The sequence below is a fragment of the Heloderma suspectum genome, chromosome 1 (assembly GCF_057233095.1).
Source record: "Heloderma suspectum isolate Gila_16-S chromosome 1, 16-S_ref, whole genome shotgun sequence".
NCBI classification, from domain to species: domain Eukaryota; kingdom Metazoa; phylum Chordata; class Lepidosauria; order Squamata; family Helodermatidae; genus Heloderma; species Heloderma suspectum.
Window position 1 is genome coordinate 76,506,217 of NC_139458.1, and position 23,523 is coordinate 76,529,739.

Genomic DNA, 23,523 nt, shown 5'->3' on the forward strand with positions numbered 1-23,523 from the left:
TCTTAAACTGGAGAGCAAAGTTCACAATGGGCAGAAAGTTCTCCCACCCCAAGTGGCCAGCAAAAATTACAGAAACTACAGTACCGGTGAATCATAGGTTAAAAGTCATTACAAATCTTTCGCTATTAATATTTTAACAGAAGCAAAGATCTTTATTTCATATGTGTAGTTTGGTCTTGACTATGTCTTATTAATTACTGTGCACCGAGCACAAAAGCATTTCCCAATAGCCCTAATTGAAACACAGGCCAATTTACTAATTAGCTTGAGAGTACAAAGGGAATACACAAAAGGAAATTGCTTTTTGTGTCAATACTTCTTTCTCTTCCTTCCCACTGAGAGTGGTCTGCAAGCAGTAGTCATGCTTGGAATAGCAAGGTTTGATGTTGTGGTTCTTCTTCTCCAATGGGTTCGCACAAGACAAAATTGGATTAACCATTCAGTTAAATATTCTCTAGGACCCAGGACAAAATTAGGACCTTAGCTATGGTACAGAGCTGCTGCCAGTGTACTGACTGGTTTTATCCTAAAGTGGTGCCTGTGAGCAGCAATGTGCCCATGGACACTTTCTTGATGCCCGTCAGTTTCCATGCCTCTCGTGATCTTTATTTCTTAAGATTTTTTAAAATTAAAACCTTTCTTAATAGTGGGAGGCTGGCTTGCTGGAAAGCAAAGTACTGCCCTCCAGTATTTTTGAGCTCAGCCCCCTGCCTCTGCCTTGAACTTACGTTCTTGGCCAAGTTACTTTTAGCCTCACCAGCTTGCCTTCTGCGAAATGAGTGTTTTGTGACATGCTTGCTCTGGCAGCCATTTTATGAATGGGTGAGTTCCCCCCATGGCAGTCATTTTCTGAGAGCACCCACAACACACTCTCACAATTTCAAACCAACCCAAAGTTGTGGACCACTAACACAGGGTTCCTTAACAACTTTCTACAGCTCAGGAATGATGCAATTGTAGAAGAAGGAGGTGTCGTGATGAGTGGGGTGGATAAAAAGATTGATTTAGTGAAGGCATTCTGCATTGCCTGAAAAAGGGATGGGGTGGGGCAGATTACAGCACAGAAGGTGGAATACCAACAAGAAAAGGGCTTCAGGTGAAAGATGACCTGAGCATGAATTCAACAATAGGTGCAGAGTAGATAGATAGATTTGCAATATGCCAAAGAGAAGAGAGTGCTAAGACTGCATGATTCTGGATATAAAAAACAAAGATAGCCACACTGGTCCATGAGGGGAAAAAAACCAAAATCCAGAGCTGGACCCTTATTAAACCAACCAGATTTTGTAAGCTTTTGAGTTCTCCAAAACTCTTCATCTGGCTAGGTGGTAAAAAACAAAACAGGGATTACCACCTAGCCTGACAAATAACATTCCCCAACTGTAGATTTTGAAAATTCTGGATACAGAAGGAAAAGGAAAAGTGGCAATGATCTCATAATTTGAGTTCCTTGAGAACTCAGGAGGTAACAAGACATTTTGCAGTGACAGAGACATTTGGATAGGAGAGTTCAGGTAGAAGCATTGATAGAGAAACATGCACCCTTACTGTGTGCATTCAGTTCATGGATGTCCTCCCACCTGACCCCAAGTGTTTGTGTGGCTTCCTTGATTACAACTGAAAGGAGCAGGAGATGCAAGTAGGAAAGCCAAGAGAACATGAAACTGAACACCATCAAGGGACAGACCAAAAAAACACAAATAAGTGGCAGCTTCTGATACGTCTTCAGTTAAAACAATGGGGATGTACACATAGCAGGAAAGAACCTTCAGGGCACCATTTTGCTCAACCTAGGATTCATGCTGAAGTTGAACTAAGGCTGCCACCATGAGGAATCAGTCCATTCACAAGCAAGTAATGGCCTCCAATGGGGTTGTGGAATAGACTCCTGCAAGAGCTAAGAAACAAGTAGCAACATCTTTCATTTCAAGTTGTTCTTCACCATTATTTCCTTGCACTTGCCATTAAATTCTAAACATATGAAGTTTATGATTATAAATGAAAATACCTTAAAATCAACTCTCATGCCACCCACCACCTGCTGAAATCCAAATACTAGCTTACCACACAGTAGTACTGATTCCCAAATGAAGGGCCAAGAAGCTTTAACACCTCAATGAACCTTCATAGCTGTTACTAGGCTTCTGGTAACAAGTATTAGGAATGAAGTTGTACAAGGGATGTCAGCAGTTTGAAAGGATCCCAAACTTTCATGGACTCGCTAGAGAAAGGAAGAATCACAAAATACAGACTTAATTAAATCATCTTTAGTAGCCATCTCTTTTCCTAGATAGCAGCTGAATGACTCGGACAGGGGGACTATATTTGGGCAAGAGTACATGCTTTCCAACTTCTGAATGAGGAAAATAGGTACATCTTCTGCATTTTAAGCAAACAAGGGATTCAGCATTTAGTGTACTGTGGTTGTGCCAATTATTATTATTATTGTTATTGTTATTATTATTATGGTATTCATTTCTGGTGCACTTTTGTTGACCTCAAATTGTTTACCAAATGACCAACAACTCTCTTGGCCAGCCTCCCCCACTGTGGCGCCTTCCAGATGTGTTGAACTACAACTACCAGTGGCCATGCTGATTGGGAATTATGAGAGTTGCAGTCCAACATACCTGCAAGGCTCCACTTTGGGGGAACCTGCCTGTGACAAAAACAACACTTTTTATTTACTGAGGTGATGATCATATTCTACCTACAGTAGCTTTCCTTAATCTGGTGCTCTTCAGATGGCCACCAGCTGTGATGGCTGGAGATGATTGGAGTTGTAGTTTAACCCATCTGGAGTGCACCAAGTTGGAGCAGGCTGCCCACGAGGCTTAGCCTGGAGTCCAGGGAATTCTGTCACCTCATTCAGCCTCCTGCACGCCTCCTGGGTTGAGCTGGGCCCAGCTGCCGCCCTTCTCGCTCTGAAATGAAAGTCAGGGGTCTCAACAGTGCCTGTTGCTGGGCATCATCATTCCAGCCCTCCAGAACAAAACCCAGCAACAAAAATTGTACAGTATTCGAACTTAATGATGCTGCCGATCAAATATAGGTCAGCAAAAACACAAAACCTAGATGTTGTCAATCTATGACTGGGCCAGAAGGAGGGAGTATTTGACAGTTTGGGAGATTGTTTGTTTATTTATTAGATTTATTTGTCGCCCATCTGACAAATGCTCTCAGGGTGGTTTACAATAATAAAAACCCAAAGCAACAATAAGATAACCAAAGCAATAATACAGCCAGTAAAAATATTAAAATAATAAAAACATTGAAAATATTTAAAAGGCCAACAGTAAAAATGCCGGGCCCACTGGCATACATTGACTTCTGTGAGGCCTATGAAAGTTTACAGTTTGTCAAACACTGTTCCTAAGAACAGGAAAAATATAAATTTACAGGTATTTCACTGATTTTGAGGTTGGGGAATCATTCAGGAGAATGTGATTTCTATTTCATTATTGTGCATAAAGATAATTTGGGAGGGGAAGAAATTGGCGTCTCTTGTGTTGTCCTGCCAGAGTCAATGTGTGGTCTTGACCAGGCCTTCACAAATCATTCCACATGAAAACAATTTGTTGAAGCAAACATTTATTTTACCTCCATAGAGTGTGTGTAGGAGCCTTCCGCAGCCTGGTGCCCTCCAGATATTTTGGACTACAACTCCCAGAATTCCTGAGTATTGGCCATGTTGGATGGGGCTAATGTTGAACCTCTTTCAGTCTGAGGGCCAAAATCAATTTTGAAGAAGCTCTTAATGGGGGTGGGGGAGGCCAGTGGTGGGCAGGGCTGAAGGCAAAAGGGGCAGGGTCCAAAATACAATACCGGCATACTGCAGCTGAAAGCTCTTTCTGCCAATGACTAAAGCCTTTGGAGAGGCATATCAGCCTTTTAGAATGGGGGGAAAACTGAACAAAAGCCAGGAACTACCGGCCATCAGGGGGAAAGGGCCAGGGTTTACTGGGAAATCCAGGGCTGGATTTGGCCCCCAGGCAGGCCAGAGTTGTCCTCTGGGCCTGTGGTTCTGCAGATCTAGGGCCTAAAGAGGCACCCAGCTGAGTAAGGATTTGGAGGAGCCCCCAAATGGGCCAACTCCCTCTCCCACCGAGGCTTTAAATGTGTATAAGCCCTTCTCTCCATTTGTATTTTTTGTATTGGTGATATACTGAATTCCATAGGTTCAAGCTCCAGTAACCAGTAAGTAAAGGCATGCTAGGACAATGAGTTGCGATTTTTGTTTTTCTCCTGCAAAACCTCGTCTTTGCCCTCTTCACTCTTGCAATCTCCCCCTCATCCTCTGTCTTCTCAGCCCAGCCTGCCGCATCTTGATGCCAAGTTTATTTGTTTCTGCCCATCACTTTGGTAAAAATGCACGTTTGCCCATGTCAATGAAACTAGTCTATATTAATTGATTTTTAAAAACCTAATGCTGAGGACCGGAAGACTGCAGGAGTCAATACTCCTCTTCATGGTGTTTATTTCTGTCTGAACACATAAGCTGTGATTGTCCCAGTTATTAGGAAGAATAGGAAGACAAGTGATCAGTGACGGATCACTCCTGAAGCCTCATCTCAGCAAGTCACCAAGTTGGCAGTCAGTGCTTTTGATTGTCTTGCTAGAGCTTTGGGTAGGCCTTTGTGCTGTTCTAGAAGAACCCAGCTGCAGAGGGACATCTTGTCTGGTACAGAACTGTCAGAACCAGGGACGGGGAAGAGAAATACACAAATTGCCCTGCCTGAGAGGTATCTGGAACTCAAGATCTGTGAGCGAGAGCTGCTCTGATCCTGGGGCTCATTGGACCTCTCACTTTTCATTAAGGCAAATGGAACTGTCAAGACTGCTAGGCTGAAAAATCCCTCCTGTGCCCGAGTCCAGCTCGGTTAGTTTCAAAAGGCTCTCATGATGTTCTCATGACAGAGCATTGCTGAGCCTCTCTCCATGACTGTGTTCTCTTTCTTTCGGTGTCTGTTTGTCACAGCTTTCATATTAACACGACACCTTCCCAAAGTGTTGTCACTTTTGCTTACTCTCCATACGCTACTATGTGGGAACTGCCAGGCATAGCGGCAAGGGTGGAGGTAGCAAAGGTGTGCTTTTGCCTGGTTAGCCAATCAGAATGTCCTATCATTTGATTTCATTTTCTTTTTAAGCATGAAATGTGGACTTCAAGATTAAAGGCCAGACACCCCGAGTCACTATGATCAAAGCTGTTGACTCTACCATGTTGGGTTGCATCCAACTGTGTGATTCCACTAGTCCAAGGGTTCACAGACTTTCTACCCTCAGGGCCTGCTTGAGAGAGCTGAAAAGGACTGAGGCCCACAAGTCACAAAACGGCAGTGCAGGGGCAGAGCCAGTCACAAAATGGTGACAGATGGAGGTGGGGTAATTACTGATATCATTTTATGGTGATATCTAATCGCTCTTTGAAAATTGCTAAATTCTTTGCCATTCTTTGCCAAGATATTTCCTTGTAGCAGGGAGTTCCATAGTTCAGTTTTTCTCAAGTTAAGTACAGGCATTGGCTCTGGAGGTATTATTACTCAGCTTCTCCATTTGGGGAAGAATTTGCTGATCCAGAGGCCCTGAGTTTCCAGCATGGTGCCCATGGGTTACTGATGTGCCCACAGACACCTCTCTTGGTGCCCACCAGGCTCCCTGCCTCTCCTGATTTTAATTGTATTCCTTAAGATTATTTAAAATTATTTTTAACTGGGAGATTGCCATGCTGCAAAGCAAAGTGCTGCCCTTTATTTGGGTTCAAAATAGTGGTTTTGTATTATGGAGCTCAGAACCCCACCTCTGCCTTATACTTAGGTTCTTGGGCTAGTTACTTTTCTATCCGTCTCAGTAGTTTGCCCTCTGGGAAATTAGTGATTTGTGACTGGCCAGGGCTACCATGGCAACCATTTTATGAATGAATAAGCCCCTTGATGGCAACCATTTTGTAAGAGTACCCATGACACTCTTACAATTCCAAATGTGCCCACCACACCAAAAAGGTTAGGGACCCCTGCTCTAAGTAGAGAAAACTGTTTATTTTATATATTTTTCTCCCCCCTCCCCACATGCCTCTCATTGTCATTTCTTCTCCCCTTCTTCTTTCACACTTAACTTGTACCCTATCCCCAACTGCTGGTTTATTTCATCCCTTATTCCAACTTCCTTTACATTCACTTTCTCCTATAATAGCTTTCCTTTTGTATCTCTTTATTCCTATTTAAAAATTATTATTAATATTATTATTATTATTTTAAAAATATTAACCTTGCTCTCTCACCAACTTCCACTGCCACACATGCCTATGCAGTGTGCATGGTGCAGCCAAGAGCACAGGGCAGTGAAGCAAAGGGTCACTGGGCAGTTAGCAGCACTGAGACCCACCTGAAGGATGGCCAAACGCCACGGGTGGGTCCCGACCCATCATTTGAGAAATCCTGCTCTACTGCCAAGCTTCCACCACTTGCAGAAACCCTATTCTCACCCTTGAACAAATGTCAAGTCCAATACTTTGATTCCATTTGTACAAGCCATTGTGCAAGCAATTTCACAAACACTTCCACAGTTCATGACGGCTTCATTACACTAGGTGATGCTTGCGTTAGTTGTGCCAGTTACTCTACTAGTGCTTGTGCAACTACTAGCAGAACACACAAGCACTATCAGAACAAGGCCAGCTCTTGTACTTTTTGCACTAGCATCACTTTTTGCACTAGCAGATACAACCCATTAGAATTCCCTTGCTGTATCACGTTCGTCTAGTCCAGCATTTCCAATAACTGCCAGCCAGAAGTCTTTCAATGCCTTCCCTTGTTTGTTCTAGCATCAGGTACCTGAGAAGTATCTTCCATTTAGCTATCATGATGAATAGCCATTGATAGACCTATCCCACATGAATTTCTCTAATACTTCTTTTTTAAAAATCCACCTGAGATAGTGGTCATCATGTTGCCATGTATTCTCATCTCCTCATAGGAGTGCTTCTGCTCAGGCTACCAGCCAGCCAGCCAGCCATGCCCTCCTCCAGCAGGCCATTTTCCTTTTCCAACTCACTGTCAACATTCTGTGGCTACTGAGCATGCTCAGCCTTCATTGGGCTCTCCCACCCCACCCTAGTTTTTAACCCACTTAAGGTTTTTTTTTTTTGGGGGGGGGGTTAGACATTGTTGTATTTCTGCAAACCTTGGGGTTCTCTCAAGTATACTGATACTCTTGGTTCTTTGTGGCCCCATTTTGGCTCCATTTCTGTCAGCACTCACCATCTGAGTTTGCTATAGGGTGATTATGTGGGATGAGAATTCACTCTCTCCAAACCATTGATTCAGCTGTTACTCAGATTAAGTCAATAGCCAGTAGAAAGTGGATGCTGTTCTGAGTTCTTGACTGACTGTTTTATCTTGTACTGCAAGTTGGCACTTGCTAGCAGAGATTATTATTCTTCTATCAGTTGCTCAGTATAAATGTATTATACTACTGAGGCTGCTACCAGACGGTAAATCTTCAAGCCTTCCATTATATTTTTCTTGATAATTGTAGCTGTCTTTTGAAAATGTAAACACATGAAGCTGCCATCTTGGGTCAGAAATGCAGCTCATAGTTTCCAATCACATTAGGCAGTTATTTAACAATAATACGTAAAGTGTAACAAAAATGTTTGTTATCACTTAAAACAAGACAGCGATTTTATACTAATATTTGATTCAAAACCAGTATTTTAAGATCAAAATCTTTGCTTACATTTATTCCTTCTTACCTTTGCCACACCTAACCCCCTCCCTCCAGTCTAAATTTAGATTATACATTCCTTGGGACAATATGCCTCTGAATACCAGTTGCTGGGGAACATGAGCGGGAGGGTGCTATTGCACTCATGTCCTGCTTCTGGGCTTTCCGTAGGCATCTGGCTGGCCACTGTGGGAACAGAATGCCAGACTAGATAGGCCTTTGATCTGATCCAGCAGGGCTTTTCTTATGTTCTTATGATCTTTTATTTATTTATAATGTTTTGTGTTGTATATTGATGTTATTATATAAATGCTTAAATAACAATAATGCTCATGCCACCCATATGGCCAAAGTAAAAGTGTCCTCACATAGGAACTTGGGGTTCAGTAATATTTAAGACTGCATCTTTTATTGCTACATGCAAACACATCTCACAGAAATCTATTTTGAAAGGGAGTGAGGCTCTCAAAGGACAAATTTCAGCCCTGAGATATATTTCAAGACAGAACCATTCATCTGTTCATTCGCTGGCAGCATGCCACAACTGAAAAAAAAATACGGCACCTTCTGGATCACATTGAGACTTTGAATATTCAGGCTAATGCATAGGATTAGTACTCTGAGCAAATCTTAGGGGAATTAATGGCTAATCTAAGATGTTGGTACTGAAACACTTTCTTTGTGCCAGAAACCTTCCAAACTCTTTTGAAGTGTTACTTCCTTCTAAAGACTGTTGACAAAAGGAATCCATATTTCTGACAATACTATAGCTTTCCTTAGGCTTCTGCTTTAGAAATAAGGGAGGAGTAGGATCCTTTCTCCTTCATCTTTGTAGCAAGGAGGAAATCATCAATTTTCTCGCTATGATATCCAGTTCAAAGACCTTTAAAAAATTAGAGCTTGAGGAATGAGCATCTGCCATTGAGTGAAGATGCGCTAGGAATTCAGAGGATTTGATCTCTTGATAATGATTCTGCAGAGATTTTACTAACTTTACTGAAGCCAACAGTTGTTTAACGTTGGAGTGTGATGTTGGGAGAAACGTGGAGATCTTTTGATTGCCCAGAAAAAACATGCTTTCCCCCGTTTCTTCCAGTCCATTAGTGTCTATATATTTATATTTTTTGCTGTCAAAAAACGCTCCTTCCTCAGGGTAATTCTCAGTTCCCCAGCGAAGTACTGTCTTCAGGACTGGCCCAGGACATTTTGCTGTCTGAAGCCAAGGACATAATTACTACTACTACCACTACTACACTTATATCCTGCTTTTTTTCCTCTTGCAAGGAACCCAAGGCAGCTTACATAGTCCTCCTCTCCATTTTATCCTCACTGTGAGGTAGGTTAGACTGGGAGTCAGTGACTGGCCTAAAGTCACCCAGTGAGGTTCATGGTTGTATGGAGACTAGAACCTGGGTGTCCTGGGCCCCAGTCCATCACTCTTACCATTATACCACACCATTATACCAAAATGCCCCAACCCCAACCCCTTTCCTCATAAAGAAGCTAACCAGACTGACAGTTAAGTCTTACTTCAACACTGGTGAAGGGACAGCATCCTCCATTGTACCTGAGGGCAGCAAGCTAACATAGATGGTACAGGGCAAGCCACGTGGCACATGCAGCTCTTTCCTCCAACACGTCACCACAACATGCACCCCACTCCATCTGCCAGCATTTTCTGCCTGAAGTGGCTGCCTCACTCTGTCTAATGGTAGGACCGGCCCTACCTGTTTTGTTACTATCACAGTAATTTGCCGAACAAGTTACTGTCGTAACTTAGAGAATTTATTGCTTTAAGAAGTATTTGTGTGTATCCAAGTAGTGGCAAGCAGTTTTGAGACTGTTTCAGGGCTGTCAGTACTTTGGTTCTTTGCAGAACAAACCTAGTGGAAGAAGCGGCACGAGAATAAAGGGTAGCTGTCATGCAACTATAGCTCAATGGTAGAATATATGCTTTGCGTGAAGAAGGTCCCAGGTTCAACCCCAGGAATCTCCAAGTAGGGCTGGTAAGAGTCTGGTATAAACCCCTGGAGAGCCATTGTCGGTCAGGATAGACAGTACTGAGCAAAGTGGACCAATCATCAGACCAATTCCTATGTTCTTAACTGGAAAATCAGATCCTAGGCCCCACAGATTCCAATCTGGTCCAAAATTTATCAGCAGTTAAGCTGCTACTCTTCTGTCTTCACCGCTGACATCCCCCCCTCCTTTGTGTTACTTGCTGGTTTGGTGGGGAACTATTCATCTCAGGGCCACCTTTAGCCTTCCCCAACCTGGTGCCCTCTGGATGTTTTGGGCTTCATCTCCCATCAGCACTTGGTCAGGAAGGCTGGGAGTTGTCATCCAGAACATACGGAGGAAACCAGGTTGAGGCAGGCTGCGTCTGAGCTCTATCAACAGGATTTTCATCAACAGCCTGCCACTGCCCCCTCAGAGCCATACATTTATACACAGATAAGCTGTGTAGGAGTTCTCATTTCCTGAGAAATTCCATCTGGAATATGATCTCTGAGGGAGTTTTAAAATGCCTTGTTTTTAATTATCAAGTGTGCACCACACACACACATACCCAAACATGCTACACTCAGTCAGAGAGGGGGTCATTGACTGCTCACTTTGAGAAGTACAGAACATCCTGTTACCATCTAAGCAATAGTTTGGTGAGTAGGGCTTCCATTAGAGTTTGCATCTATTTGGAAAGAAAACACAGAGCTATCGAATTCCATGTAGAATCCCGTTTTAAAACTGAGGCGGCAACTCAAGAATTCTAATCTTGTGGATTGATAAATTGTTGTTCAGTCATTAAGTTATCTCTGACTCTTCGCGACCCCATGGACCACAGCACGCCAGGCCTTCCTGTCCTCTGCTCTCTCCCGGAGTGTGCTAATGTTCATATTCATTGCATCAGTGATGCTATCTAGCCATTTCATCCTCTGCCATCCCCTTCTCCTTTTGCCTTCAATCTTTCCCAGCATCAGGGTCTTTTCCAGGGAGTTTTCTCTTTGCATTTGGTGGCCAAAATATTTGAGCTTCAGTTTCAGTATCTGTCCTTCCAATGAGCAGTCAGGGTTGATTTCCTTTGGGATTCACTGATTTGACCTCCTTGCAGTCCAGGGGACTCGTAAGAGTCTTCTCCAGCACCACAGTTCGAAAGCATCAATTCTTCGGCACTCAGCCTTCCTTATAGTCCAGCTCTCACAGCCATACGCTACTACTGGGAAAACCATAGCTTTGATGATATGAACCTTTGTCAGCAAGGTGATGTCTCTGCTTCTTACTATGCTGTCTAGGTGTGCCATAGCTTTCCTCCCAAGGAGCAAGCGTCTTTTAATTTCATGGCTACAGTCACCGTCTGCGGTGATCTTGGAGCCCAAGAAAATAAAATCTGTCACTGCTTCCATTTCTTCCCCTTCTATATGTCAGGAAGTGATGGGGCCAGATGCCATGATCTTAGTTTTTTTAATGTTGCATTTCAAACCAGCTTTTGCACTCTCCACTTTCACCCTCAACAAGAGGCTCTTTAGATCCTCTTCGCTTTCTGCCATTAGGGTGGTATCGTCTGCATATCGGAGGTTGTTGATAATTCTCCCGGCAATCTTAATTCCGACCTGTGATTCATCCAGCCCGGTGTTTCTCATGATGTACTCTGCATATAAATTAAATAAGCAGGGCAACAGTATACAGCCTTATTGTACTCCTTTCCCAATTTTGAACCAATCGGTTGTTCCATGTCTGGTTCTTACAGTTGCTTCTTGACCCTCGTACAGGTTTCTCAGAAGACAGGTAAAGTGGTCTGGTACTCCCATCTCTTTAAGAATTTGCCAGAGTTGTTGTGATCCACACAATCAAAGGCTTTAGCGTAGTCAATGAAGCAGAAATAGACATTTTTCTGGAATTCTTTTGCTTTCTCCATGATCCAGCGAATGTTGGCGATTTGATCTCTAGTTCCCCTGCCTCTTCGAAACCCCACTTGTACTTCCGATAGTTCTCGGTTCACATACTGCTGAAGCCTAGCTGGTAGGATTTTGAGCATCACCTTGCTGGCATGTGAAATGAGCACAATTGTATGGTAGTTTGAAGACTCTTTGGCATTGCTCTTCTTTGGAATTGGAATGTAAACTGACCTTTTCCAGTCTTGTGGCCACTGCTGAGTGTTCTAAATTTGTTGGCATATTGAATGCAGCACTTTAACAGCATCATCTTTTAGGATTTTAAATAGCTCAGCTGGAAGACTGTCATCTCCGCTGGCTTTGTTGTTAGTAATGCTTCCTAAGGCCCACTTGACTTCTCTCTCTAGGATGTCCGGCTCAAATTCAGTGACCGCACTATCATGGCTATCAGGGACATTCGGATCTTTCCTGTATAGTTCTTCTGTGTATTCTTTCCACCTCTTCTTAATCTCATCTGCTTCTGTTAGGTCCCTGCCTTCTTTGTCCTTTATCATGCCCGTCTTTGCACAAAACATTCCCTTGAGATCTCCGATTTTCTTGAAAAGATCTCTAGTCCTTCCCATTCTATTGTTTTCCTCAATTTCTTTGCATTGTTCATTTAAGAAGGCCTTCTTGTCTCTCCTTGCTATTCTCTGGAACTCTGCATTCAGTTGGGTATATCTTCCCCTTTCTCCCTTGCTTTTCGCTTCCCTTCTTTCCTCAGCTACTTGTAAAGCCTCGTCAGACAGCCACTTTGCTTTCTTGCATTTCTTTTTCTTTGGGATGGATTTCATTGCTGCCTCCTGAACAATGTTTACGGACCTCCGTCCATAGTTCCTCAGGCACTCTGTCTATCAGGTCTAATCCCTTAAATCTATTCATCACCTCCACTATATTTTCATAAGGGATATGATTTAGGTCCTACCTGAATGGTTTAGTGGTTTTCCCTACGTTCTTCAATTTAAGCCAAAATTTTGCAATAAGAAGCTCATGAACTGAGCCCCAGTCAGCTCCAGGTCTTGCTTTTCCTGACTGTATACAGCTTCTCCATCTGTGGCGGCAAAGTACATAACCAATCTGATTTCGATATTGACCATCTGGTGATGTCTACATGTAGAGTCGCCTCTTGTGCTGTTGGAAAAGAGTGTTTGCTATGATCAGCGTGTTCTCTTGGCAAAACTCTACTAGCCTTTGTCCTGCTTCATTTTCTACACCAAGGCCATGCTTGCCTGTTATCCCGGTGATTTCTTGACTTTCTCCTTTAGCATTCCAATCCCCTATGATGAAGAGGACATCTTTTTTTGGTGTTAGTTCTAGAAGGTGTTGTAGGTCTTCATAGAACCGATCAACCTCAGCTTCTTCGGCCTCAGTGGTTGGGGCATAGACTTGAATTACTGTGATGTTGAATGGTTTGCCTTGGATTCGTACTGAGATCATTCTATCGTTTTTGAGATTGTATCCCAGTACTGCTTTTCCTACCCTTTTATTGACTATGAGTGCTACTCCATTTCTTCTAAGGGATTCTTGCCCACAGTAGTAGATATAATGGTCACCTGAATTGAATTCGCCCATGCTTGTCCATTTTAGTTCGCTGATTCCCAAGATGTCGATTAAGATGTTCAGTCTTGCCATCATATGTTTGACCACTTCCAGCTGACCTTGATTCATTGATCTTACATTCCAGGTTCCTAAACAATGTTGTTCTTTACAGCATCAGACTTTCTTTTCACCACCAGACACATCCACAGCTGAGTGTCCTTTCAGCTTTGGCCCAGCCGCGTCACACTTTCTGGCACTACTTGATAATTCCCTCTGCTCTTCCCCAGTAGTCTATTGGACACCTTCCAACCTGAGGGGCTCATCTTCCGGCGTCACCTCTTTTAGCCTTGTGATACGTTCCATGGGGTTTTGTTGGCAGAAATACTGGAGTGGGTTGCCATTTCCTTCTCCAGTGGACCACATTTTGTCAGAACTCTCCACCATGACCTGTCCATCTTGGGTGGCCCTGCACGGCATAGCTTATGGCTTCACTGAGTTGTGCAAGCCCCTTCACCCCAACAAGGCAGTGATCCGTGAAGAGGGGATTGATAAATACAGCCTTATAATAAGAGGTTCCATATGCAAAAGAGCAGGTCTCATTTCCATGTTTCTTGTGTAGCTTTTTAGTATAAACAGAGTTAAACATTTTTAGATATATAAACTTCAGTGTAGAATATCCTGCTCTTAGAAAAAATTGCCAATCTTTGGCAACCTCTGAAAGTATTACAGTGAATGTTGTTCTGATGTAGTCATGGTGCAAAATAAAATGTCAGAATTTCTAAGTAAATTATTTGAGACATAAGTGTCTAAACTTTTCAGTTTGCAAAAGGCAGTAGATGATATACAATTGAAAGTGTGTGTGTGTGTGTGTTTGTAGTAAAATTACCTTTCTATTTGTGATGAGCTCCTTAGTTTTTAGCAAACAGTTAAAGCTGCATCTTTAATGAAGTTGCATCTTAAACGAATTACATGAGTTGGAGCGTGCATTCACACAGTGATGTGTAAATGCGTTCTAATTTGATCATGTATAAAGGGCCAATGGAATTTTACATGTAAGTAGATGACTTGAAGTCTGAGTTGATTGTGCAAGAAGAACAACTTCTAGCAATGTATCTCCACTGTCTGGTGCAAATGTTCTGCCAGATTAGCTAGCTGCCCAGCAAAAGGTTAAAATCCTTGCTGTGTTTTGTCTTTTGGAATGGGTGAGTAAGCTTTGACCATGTAAATTCTCTCTCTGGCTTCTTTCTCCCTGTCTTGCCCCGCTCGCCCCCCCCCCTTCTCCCCATTATGACACTTATTATTTTTCCATTCACAGCAAAACTGTTCACATCAAGGTAATTGATGATGAGGAGTATGAGAAAAACAAGACTTTCTTCCTTGAGCTGATGGGTCCCCGCATGGTGGATATGAGTTTACAGAAAGGTGTAGTACTGGTTCTCCCAAGTAACATTAACACTCTTCTTTCCTATTTCTCTCTTCTCCTACCTTTCTTTTCTCACTATCTATAGTCTCTTTTTGTTTTCCAACTGCTCTATCCTTAACACCTCTGTGTATGCACAACTTGTCACATGGTACTGATGCGTGCTAGCAAGTCAAGCCATTATATATCTGGGAAGGGTGTGTGTGTGTGTGTGTGTGTGTGTGTGGGCTGATGGATGTCAATGCATATTTTTGAAATAACTAGACGCTGGGCTTTTCAAATCCATCTTTGACACCACAGAAGTAGGCCATGAAGCTCTGCATTCCAGTATGACCCAAACCTGTATGTATTTGCGAGATCTTTCAGTTACGCTCACACATAGCATGTTAGCACACCAATCAGTGACACCATGTCTGCAGTGCACAATGATAAGCATGCCAATAATATTAGCCTTCGTTGCAAAAGAAGCCTATTAGCCTGTGTATTTGTTTTTTTTGCAAAAGGAAGGGTTTTGCTCATGAATTTTCTAGCATTTTTGCCAGACCTTGGCTGTAATGAATAACTTGGTAGTCAATAGTGACAGCACGAACAACTGGAAATTCAGCCCACATCCCTCCTACCACAAACATGGCTACATTTTGCAGTGCACCGACATGATGGCACACCATTCTGGTCCCCCTGACCGTATTTATGCTAGTGCCATGGTCGTAGACCATGAGGCCACAAACCCTATCCTTGGCTGGCATTTTTATATCAGCCCCATGCTGGTTCCATACACCCAGAAAGGAACAGGATAGCTCAACTTTTAATAAAATGCAATGATGTAGAGGTTGATTAGGCTGAGAGACTAGCCCTATTCAGGCATTCCAAAGCATGAAGTCTCTACACAGGAGGGGGGGGGGATGAGCACACTCGCTTCACCCCTCCATCATCATTCGCATCACCCTCAACATGTGGAGAGTGACTGTTTGCAGCGCAGAGCCTCCTGTATCCATTAATCATTTCAGAACCCTGGAAAATCTTGACAGAGTGGGGCGGAGCTAGTGTGCTCATCACCCCTCCCCCTCCTTTCAGGTAGAGACTCCACACTCAGAATGCCTGAATAGGGCTACTGTGACTGGACCAGAATCCCCGAATGGCTGTGTATCTGGTTGAGCTGGGATTTGAACTTGGGTCTTCCCATCTCTGCTGCTGTACACTGGCTCCCAAATGCACTTGCTATTTGTTCCAGCTGGCCTCTGTTGTCGGCACACATCTCTTACGTTTATAGATTTTTCAGATTAATGCAGAGGCTGTGTTCTGCTGTAACGTTTTGGATTTTTAAAAATGTTAGATGGAACAACACCTCAGTGTTGCTCAACAGATATTTTCCCCCTGAACCATCCAGGAACGCAAATTCAGGATCTCCCCTTGACTGGACGATTTTGGTATTGGCTTGCCATCATGTGGCCAGCTGACATGGGGGCTGCTGACATCAGCCCGTAGGCAGAGGTGTAGACCTGGGAAACAGTAGCACATACACTACTGCCAAAACCCCTTTCCCTTGCAGCAGGGATGGGCAGCTTGTCACTGTCCAGATGTTGTTGGACTGCATCTCCCATGATCCCTCACCATTTGCTCTACTGGCAAGAGCTGATGGGAGTTGTAGTTATTTATTTATTTATTTATTTCTATACTGCCCCATAGCCTGCTCTCTGGGCAGTTTACAACAATTCATAAAAGGTACAACAACATCTCAAGGATCACAGATTGCCCACTCCAGCCTTAAATGTATGTAGGGAGACTTAGACATAAAATGGACAAGTGTAGGATACAGGGCTGCAGTTTGGGAGTTGAATGTGTTTTTATATATAACCCTAAAAAACACAGTTGAGGTTTCCTCCCCTTTTGGGGTGTGTGATGTATTAAGATCGAAGAGAATTCAGAAGGAAACATCTGCTGCAGCCAAGGTCAATTTTTCATTTGTGCAAAGAGCCCATTTAAACCTCACATGTGGACATGCTCAGGCAAAACTCTGGGTCTCTTTTCTGCTATTTATTTGCATCTCTGATTGACATCTGACAACTTTCACATTACAAATACATGCTTTGGACCACCCTTCTCCAACTTGGTGCCCCCCCAGATGTGTTGGACTACAACTCCTATCATCCCCAACATTGTACAGTCCAACAGATCTGGAGGGCACCAGGTTGGGGAAGGATGCTTCAGGCTGTAGGCTGTTTAGTGTGGTTTGAAAATGCAAGGAAGGAAATACTAAGGTCCACAGTCAATCCCTGAGCTTGTAACTCGACGGGATTTAGTTAGAACTCATCCAGTGGCGCTAATGGAAAACCCCAGGGACATACAGGGTAACTTCCAGGTAGGGCTGTGTGTGGTGCCCTGGCTAGACAACCAAAATTGGCCATCCAGCCGCAAATGTAGGGCAGCTGGAGTGCAGAGGAGAAGATCCCCTCCACTCCCTGCCCGCCCTGCATTGAATAGTCACCACCTCCGAGTTCGGAGGCAGCCAACTGTCCCCATAGGATTGCTCCTTTAGTGGATAAAAGCAATTTTTCAATTGCAGTCTTAGGGTTAACATATTGAACTATTAGGAAAGAAAAGAACCAAGGCCCTGAAATTTGGGAGCATAATTTAGAGTGTAATCCTATGCATATTTACTCAGAAGTAAGTCCCATTGAGTTCAGTAGGACTTACTCCCAGGTACATGGGTAAAGGATGCGGCCTTAAACTCCATTCTCACCTGTGCCTATGTCATTTTAGTACACATACCTGGTTGTATTCCATTCTGCCCATTACTTTGTAACACGAAGTTTGCTATCAGACAGAAGAGTCCTAGCGCTACCAATCAGATGGCATTGTGCAACTGTTCTGTCTTTTTTCCCTTAATGGATTTTTCATTAAGGGAAGAATAAAAGATGGAAGAAGTGGTGAAGGCAGGACAATGGCACAATAAAAGCCTCATCTGAAAGCACCCTGAATTTCATGAACACTGAGCATTCTATTCAGCAAAAATGAATGGCCAAGCCACAGTAGGAATTAACAAAAGCAATTATGTAAGACAATAAGAGGTGTGTATTTTTTCAGGACAGGGGAAACATCAGTTTGCCTTCACAAAGCAAAACAAGAGATCTATGTTAGGATGAAAGGTCTTGGCCTGTGTGCGTGCGTGTGTGTGTGTGTGCACGTGCGCACACGTGTTTTCATGCTATCTTATTCATGCTCCCCACCCAGACACCCAAAGTGATACTAGCAAAATGGGTGTGAGAGAGAGAGAGAGAGAATTGGCTCTTTAACTAAAACACTTTAGATATCTAACTGTCTGTCTATCTAGGGCTCTCTTGTGCCCATGGATATTTTTGATTGGCTGTTGTTCCACCAGCTGATTACCTGTTATTACCATGTGACACTCAACTAAATGTGCTGCAGAAGTCACTTTCCGCTAACCATCAGCAAGGACCAGGTTCCCCTTCCTCACCCTATACCTCTCCATCCCTCCCTTCCTCCTCTAATACTCTCTGACTCACCTAAAGATCAGCTACGACCGAGGTGCCATAGAAAGCAGGCGAAACACCTCCAAAGGCAGTGGCAGGAATGGGCTGCATGTGAGAAAGGTGTCGTGGTGGTGGTGGTGGTGCTCCTGCTGCTCCTGCTGTTACATCTGCTCCCAACCAGGCAACCCACTGTACACACATGTCTTTCTTGTTGTCCCTACAGGAAGACCGTAAGGGTTAAAATAGTAGATGAGGAGGAATACGAAAGGCAGGAGAATTTCTTCATTGCCCTTGGTGAACCGAAATGGATGGAACGAGGAATATCAGGTGTGAGATGCTTTTTGAAAAACGAACAAAATTAACCCAGATTTCCCCTCTCCCCAAGTAAACTTTTTGCTCCCCTTTTTCCGTCCTTTTCTCTTTCATTGTTACAAAGACCAAGTTTTATTCTTTTCCCTCCTATATTCTCGGTCTCACCCTGTTTCGGTCCCATCTCTGCATTTTTGAGCCTAGCTTATTTCAGATCCTCCTTTTGTGCCTTTCAGGCCATATGACTTACGTGTGTTTGGATCGTTTCCGTTCTTTTCTCTCTGTTTCTTACCCCTTCTCCCTTTTTGTGATATCTTTGGCATTATCCTGTTCCCCTTCCTAATGCCAAGACTGGAAGTACTTTTTCAGAAGGGCATGATTGCATGGCTGCCTCTTCAGCTTGCTCCCCAGTTCTGTATCTTCCGAGTCTTCCCCGCCTTCTTCTTGCTCCCTTTCTATCGCATTGCAGTTAATAAACATTGAGTGCTGATGAATTTTATTTTTAATATCTACCAGCAGAATTTCAATTAACAAGTTCTGTCAAAATAACAACAATGAGTGTTTGCATTCTGTTTGCTTCTTTGGTGCAAAAATCTCCCAGCACTGCAAAATGTGTATTAATACATCTTCATAACCCTAATATTAGGAACTCATAAAGTGTTCTTACTTCTAATAATGAAACAAACATAACAAGTAAACAAAAATGAAGCTCCCGGGTTTTAAGGGCACACAGCAAATCAGCAAGGAAGAAGTCTGTCAGTTTTGGAAATTAAACCCTGTTTTAAGGCAGCCCTTTCCAACCTGGTGCCCTCCAGATTTGTTGGACTGCAGCCCTCATCTTTCCCAGTCCAGTACATCTGGGGGCACCAGGTTGAGGAATATTTTTAAGGCATCACTCCTAAATGCATTGACCTGCATGTGGGTCCCAGAGATCTCAAAGGGACATGTACATTTCAATGTTTCAAGGGTTTCTGCACAACTCTTCTTCATTCCAATGGATCTTCTCAAGAAGCAGACTATGCCTCAGTTTGTCAATCCAAAGACAAAAATAGGCTGTACCCACCACCACTGAATGCAAAATTCTTGAGAAAGCTACTTATCAACAAAGACAAATCAAGCTTATTTAAAAAACCAAAAACATAAAAATAACATTAAATCATTTCGATCAACAAATATTTTTTCCTAATAGAATTCATATTATACAAAAGATACAAACAAATCAGGCTCTTTTAGTTTTATGGTTGAGGGAACTGATTCATCATGGATGCTTCTAAATTCTAAATCAATAATGGCACTCAGCTACTTGTAGTCATAGTAGGAGTATATCACTACTGGTACTTTCTTTCTTTTTTTATCCTGCCCAATCCTGACAGTTCATGACAAAAGTTCCAAAACTATCCAGTGCAGTTCGCTAGTATTTAAAATTAAAACATTTAAGCCAAATGCCAAGTAAACACTCTCCAGTAATTATAACTCCTGTTCCCCAAATCCCAACATCCGGTCTTCCCAATCCACTCCCTTGCCTCCTACGTTAGGGAGCTCCCAGACTCTACAGCACATTACTTGCTCATTCTCCCTGTCATGGAAGGTTTGCTACTAGCACCTCGACCAGGGGTGCAGCACCTCTCTCAGCCAAGGGCCACATTTCCTTTTGGAGAAGCTTTGAGGGGCCTCATTCGGGGGGGGGGCAAGGCGCATTTGCATGCAGAGGTGCAGTCCCACACCTGCTCAGCCTAAAGGGGTACAGTGGAGAATGCTACCACCTCATTCTGTGTTACATGGAGATCAGCTCTGCGTCTGGTGGCGGCCACTACATCTGGCAGTCAGGAATCCGAGAAGTGAACTCTGCTTCCCTGTAAAGGAGGGCTTCCTTTTCTCCCCTGTGCAATATTTTCCCTTCTCACAATAGCTGGGAGACAAAAGAAGAAGAACAACCATGTTCCCATTCTCCCCTAAGATGTACTGCTGAAAGTTAGTTATCTTCAGTGGAAATATTACGAATCTGGTTCAGGATCCACACTTGAACCCACGTGCAGGTCACCTGTAGGCAGCAGCCATGCAGCTCACTTGCATGCACCAGCACGCAGCTCAGTTGGGTCACCTTTATTATATTCCAGCCTTCACCAGCCCAGCACCTTCCAGATGGGTTGGACTACAACTCCTGTTATCCCCACCCCTTTGCCCTGCTGGTTTGGGGTGATGGGAGTTGTAGTCTGACTCATCTGGATGGCCCCAGTTTGGGAAGGGCTGCACCATGATGCGGCCACAAAACACTCGCTCCCTCCCTTACGTGCTTTTTGGGAGGTGGGGGTGGGTTGGCTCAACAGTTTTAAAGCACAGAGATTTCTGGTTCCAGTGATGCAGGGCACAGAGTTGTTAAGCAAGAATTTACTAGAGATTATGATTACTATGTTAGTCATGTAGCCACACATACACGGACACAAACCACCACCACCACCACCACCTGGACCTAACTATTGGGCACTCATGCAGCTCAATCCTACACACGTCTACTCAGAAGTAAGCCCTCTTGTAGGGGTGCAGAACCTGTTTCAACCCCGGGGTCAACTTCCATTTCAGAGAAGCTTTCTGGGGCTGCATTCCAGTGGTGGGCAAGGCCAAAGGCAAAGGGGTTGGGGCCAAAAATGCCAGCATCTTGTGGCTGAAAGCTCTGACTGCTAGTCCCTGCGTCCTGGGAGAGGCATTTCAACCTTTTAGAATGGGGGGAAAACGTCACAAAAGCTGGGAAGCCACACAGTGGTCTGGGGGCAAGGCGATGAGGCCAGGGGAAGGGGCATGTCCATCTGGGGAATTAGGACCCAGGGGGCCTGGATTGGGACCCCAGGGGGCCTGGATTGGAACCTCAGGGGGCCTGGATTGGAACCTCAGGGGGCCTGGATTGGAACCTCTGCACCCCATCCCTATTGACTCCAGTTCTGCACCCCTGCACTACTGACTCCAGTTCTGCACCCCTGCGCTATTGACTCCAGTTCTGCACCCCTGCGCTATTGACTCCAATGAGACTTACTCCTAGGTACGTGGGTATAGGATTAAAGTCAAAGAGTCTTTAAAAATAATGTAACATACAATTGGTGCTCACATTACCCAATACAATAACATAAAATAATCGAATTGAACAGAAAGGGGGAAAGGGATGCATGATTATAACACCGAGGAGTGGCTTTAGCAGAAAGATTCAGAAGTGATTAAAGAGGAGAAAGTAGCGAATAAAGACTAGAAAAGACTTCCTTACGCTCAACCTGGAATAGGCTAAGGCAGCCTTCCCCAGCAACTCACAGCTGGCTCACAGCTGGTGTCCAACACATCTGGGGGACACCAGGTTAGGGAAGGCTGGACCAAGGAATGGATGTAGCTTTTAGCAGCAGATGCAGAATGAAAAAGATGAATTTGGAGGCAGGCGAAGAAGAAATTGCATCCTTTGGGAACAAGATGGATCTCAGGAGCATTTGGGAGCAGCAGGTGGGGGGGCATGATTTGGGCCAGGCCCCAGATATGCCAGTGGCTACTGTGTTGTGTGGGTGTATGAGTTAAGCACTTGTGCCACTCACCAGCTGTGTGGCAAAGGCACCTCTTCTTTAAAATAAGAAACCTCTTAAGCAAAGGGAAGTAGGCAGCTGAACTGTAATGCTGCTGTGGTGCCCTATGCACTGTGGACTGAAACCTATGCTGGAGCAGCCATTTTCTTTTCCATACAACCATGGAAAGGAAATAGAAATGACATCATTTCCCTTTCCAGTTTCAGTTCACAGCGCGAATGGTGAGATCCCCACCCACCACCCCACTGCCCCACCACTATTATAGATCCAGGCGCCCATGTCACGTTTTGAGCCCAGATAATGTGCCTCTAATGAGCTCTACATGGGCCTCCACCTGAAGAGTGTCCAGAGCTTCAGTTGGTGCAAAGTGTAGCAGCTAGACTGGTAACCGGTGCACGGTATCGGGAACATGTTATTGGTGCCTTGAAAAAAAACCACGGGTTGCCAATTGCTTTCTGGGCTCAATTCAAGGGTTTGGTCTTAGCCTTTAAAGCCCTGAACTGGCTACATAAGGGACCACTTGTCTTGTTAGGAATCTGCCCAGTTGTTAAGATCTCCAGGAGAGGCCCTTTGAAAGACAGCATTATCCACAGAGGCCTGTTTGAACAGGCTTTTTCTCAGGTTGCTCCCAAACTGTGGAATGTGCTCCCTCAAGAACTACGATTGGGCCCCACTCTGCTGGCTTTTAGAGAGGGTGTGAAGACACATCATTTTAATCTAGCCTTCTAAATTATTTAGCTGTTTTAGGGGGCAATCCTATGCATGTTTAGATGGAAGAAAATTCTACAGCTGTAGGACTTTTTTCTGCCTAAACATGCATAGGATTGCCCCCCTTTTAATGTTTTACTGTTTTTAATGTTCTTGTTTTTTCTTGTGTTAAGGTTTTATTGGTTTAAATTGTTGTATACCACCTCAATGGCTTTTCTGTTAATAATAAATGAATGAATAAAAAAGCTAAGCAGATGTGGTTCTCTAGGCAATGCCTGGGTAGAAGACTGCATGGAAATGAGGCCAGGTGTGTTGATAACTCTATTAACTTTTGTGTGGACTTGAAAAATTCATTTTATGGATGATGTCAGGCAATTTCTTTGGGAAAAAAATGAGGCTAAGTATGCGCCTCTTTGTGCCCCTCTCCCCCAGATTAACTGTTCATCCTATTTAGATAAATTCATCCCATAAGAAGTTCAATCTTTGTTACCCTCTAGGCTTCTAGTGTATTAGCTAAATTGAATTAGATTGTACTGTGTTAGCTTCACAGGCATTTTATTTTTGAATTCCCTTCAGAATTATTGACCATGACATTCAGCCTTCATAATCCTGAATGTTATCAACTTCCCAGTGTTTCCCTTTTTGTAATCTCATTCTTTGACAATATACCCTGTGTAACACCTGAAATGATTAGGCCTGAGGTGAGTATCCCCGCCTCTTCCATTTCTAGCTTGTTAAGAAGTCCAGGGCTGTGTTTCCACCAGTGATTTACTCCAATCTGCCTGCGCCACGAGGTCTCTGTAGTTCTATGACGTCGTGGCCATTCAGCCCCAGTGTTGCATTTT

The 23,523-nt window shown here is 43.7% G+C and overlaps 1 protein-coding gene and 1 long non-coding RNA gene across 4 annotated transcripts in view; one reads left to right on the forward strand and one right to left on the reverse strand.

Moving 5' to 3' along the window:
- SLC8A3 (solute carrier family 8 member A3) overlaps nt 1-23,523 on the forward strand; it is a 197,672-nt gene that overhangs the window by 126,007 nt on the left and 48,142 nt on the right. For all 3 annotated transcript variants that reach the window (XM_084827630.1, XM_084827621.1, XM_084827639.1), the window contains exon 2: nt 18,328-18,431. In XM_084827630.1, the coding sequence (XP_084683756.1) occupies nt 18,328-18,431 (104 nt within the window). The remainder of the gene's footprint in view (nt 1-18,327; nt 18,432-23,523) is intronic.
- LOC146357453 (uncharacterized) lies at nt 2,254-22,133 on the reverse strand. Its single transcript, XR_014786706.1, has 3 exons — nt 21,983-22,133; nt 18,138-18,321; nt 2,254-2,924 (listed from the first exon to the last, which is right to left on the reverse strand). It is a non-coding gene; the product is annotated as an uncharacterized LOC146357453 (long non-coding RNA).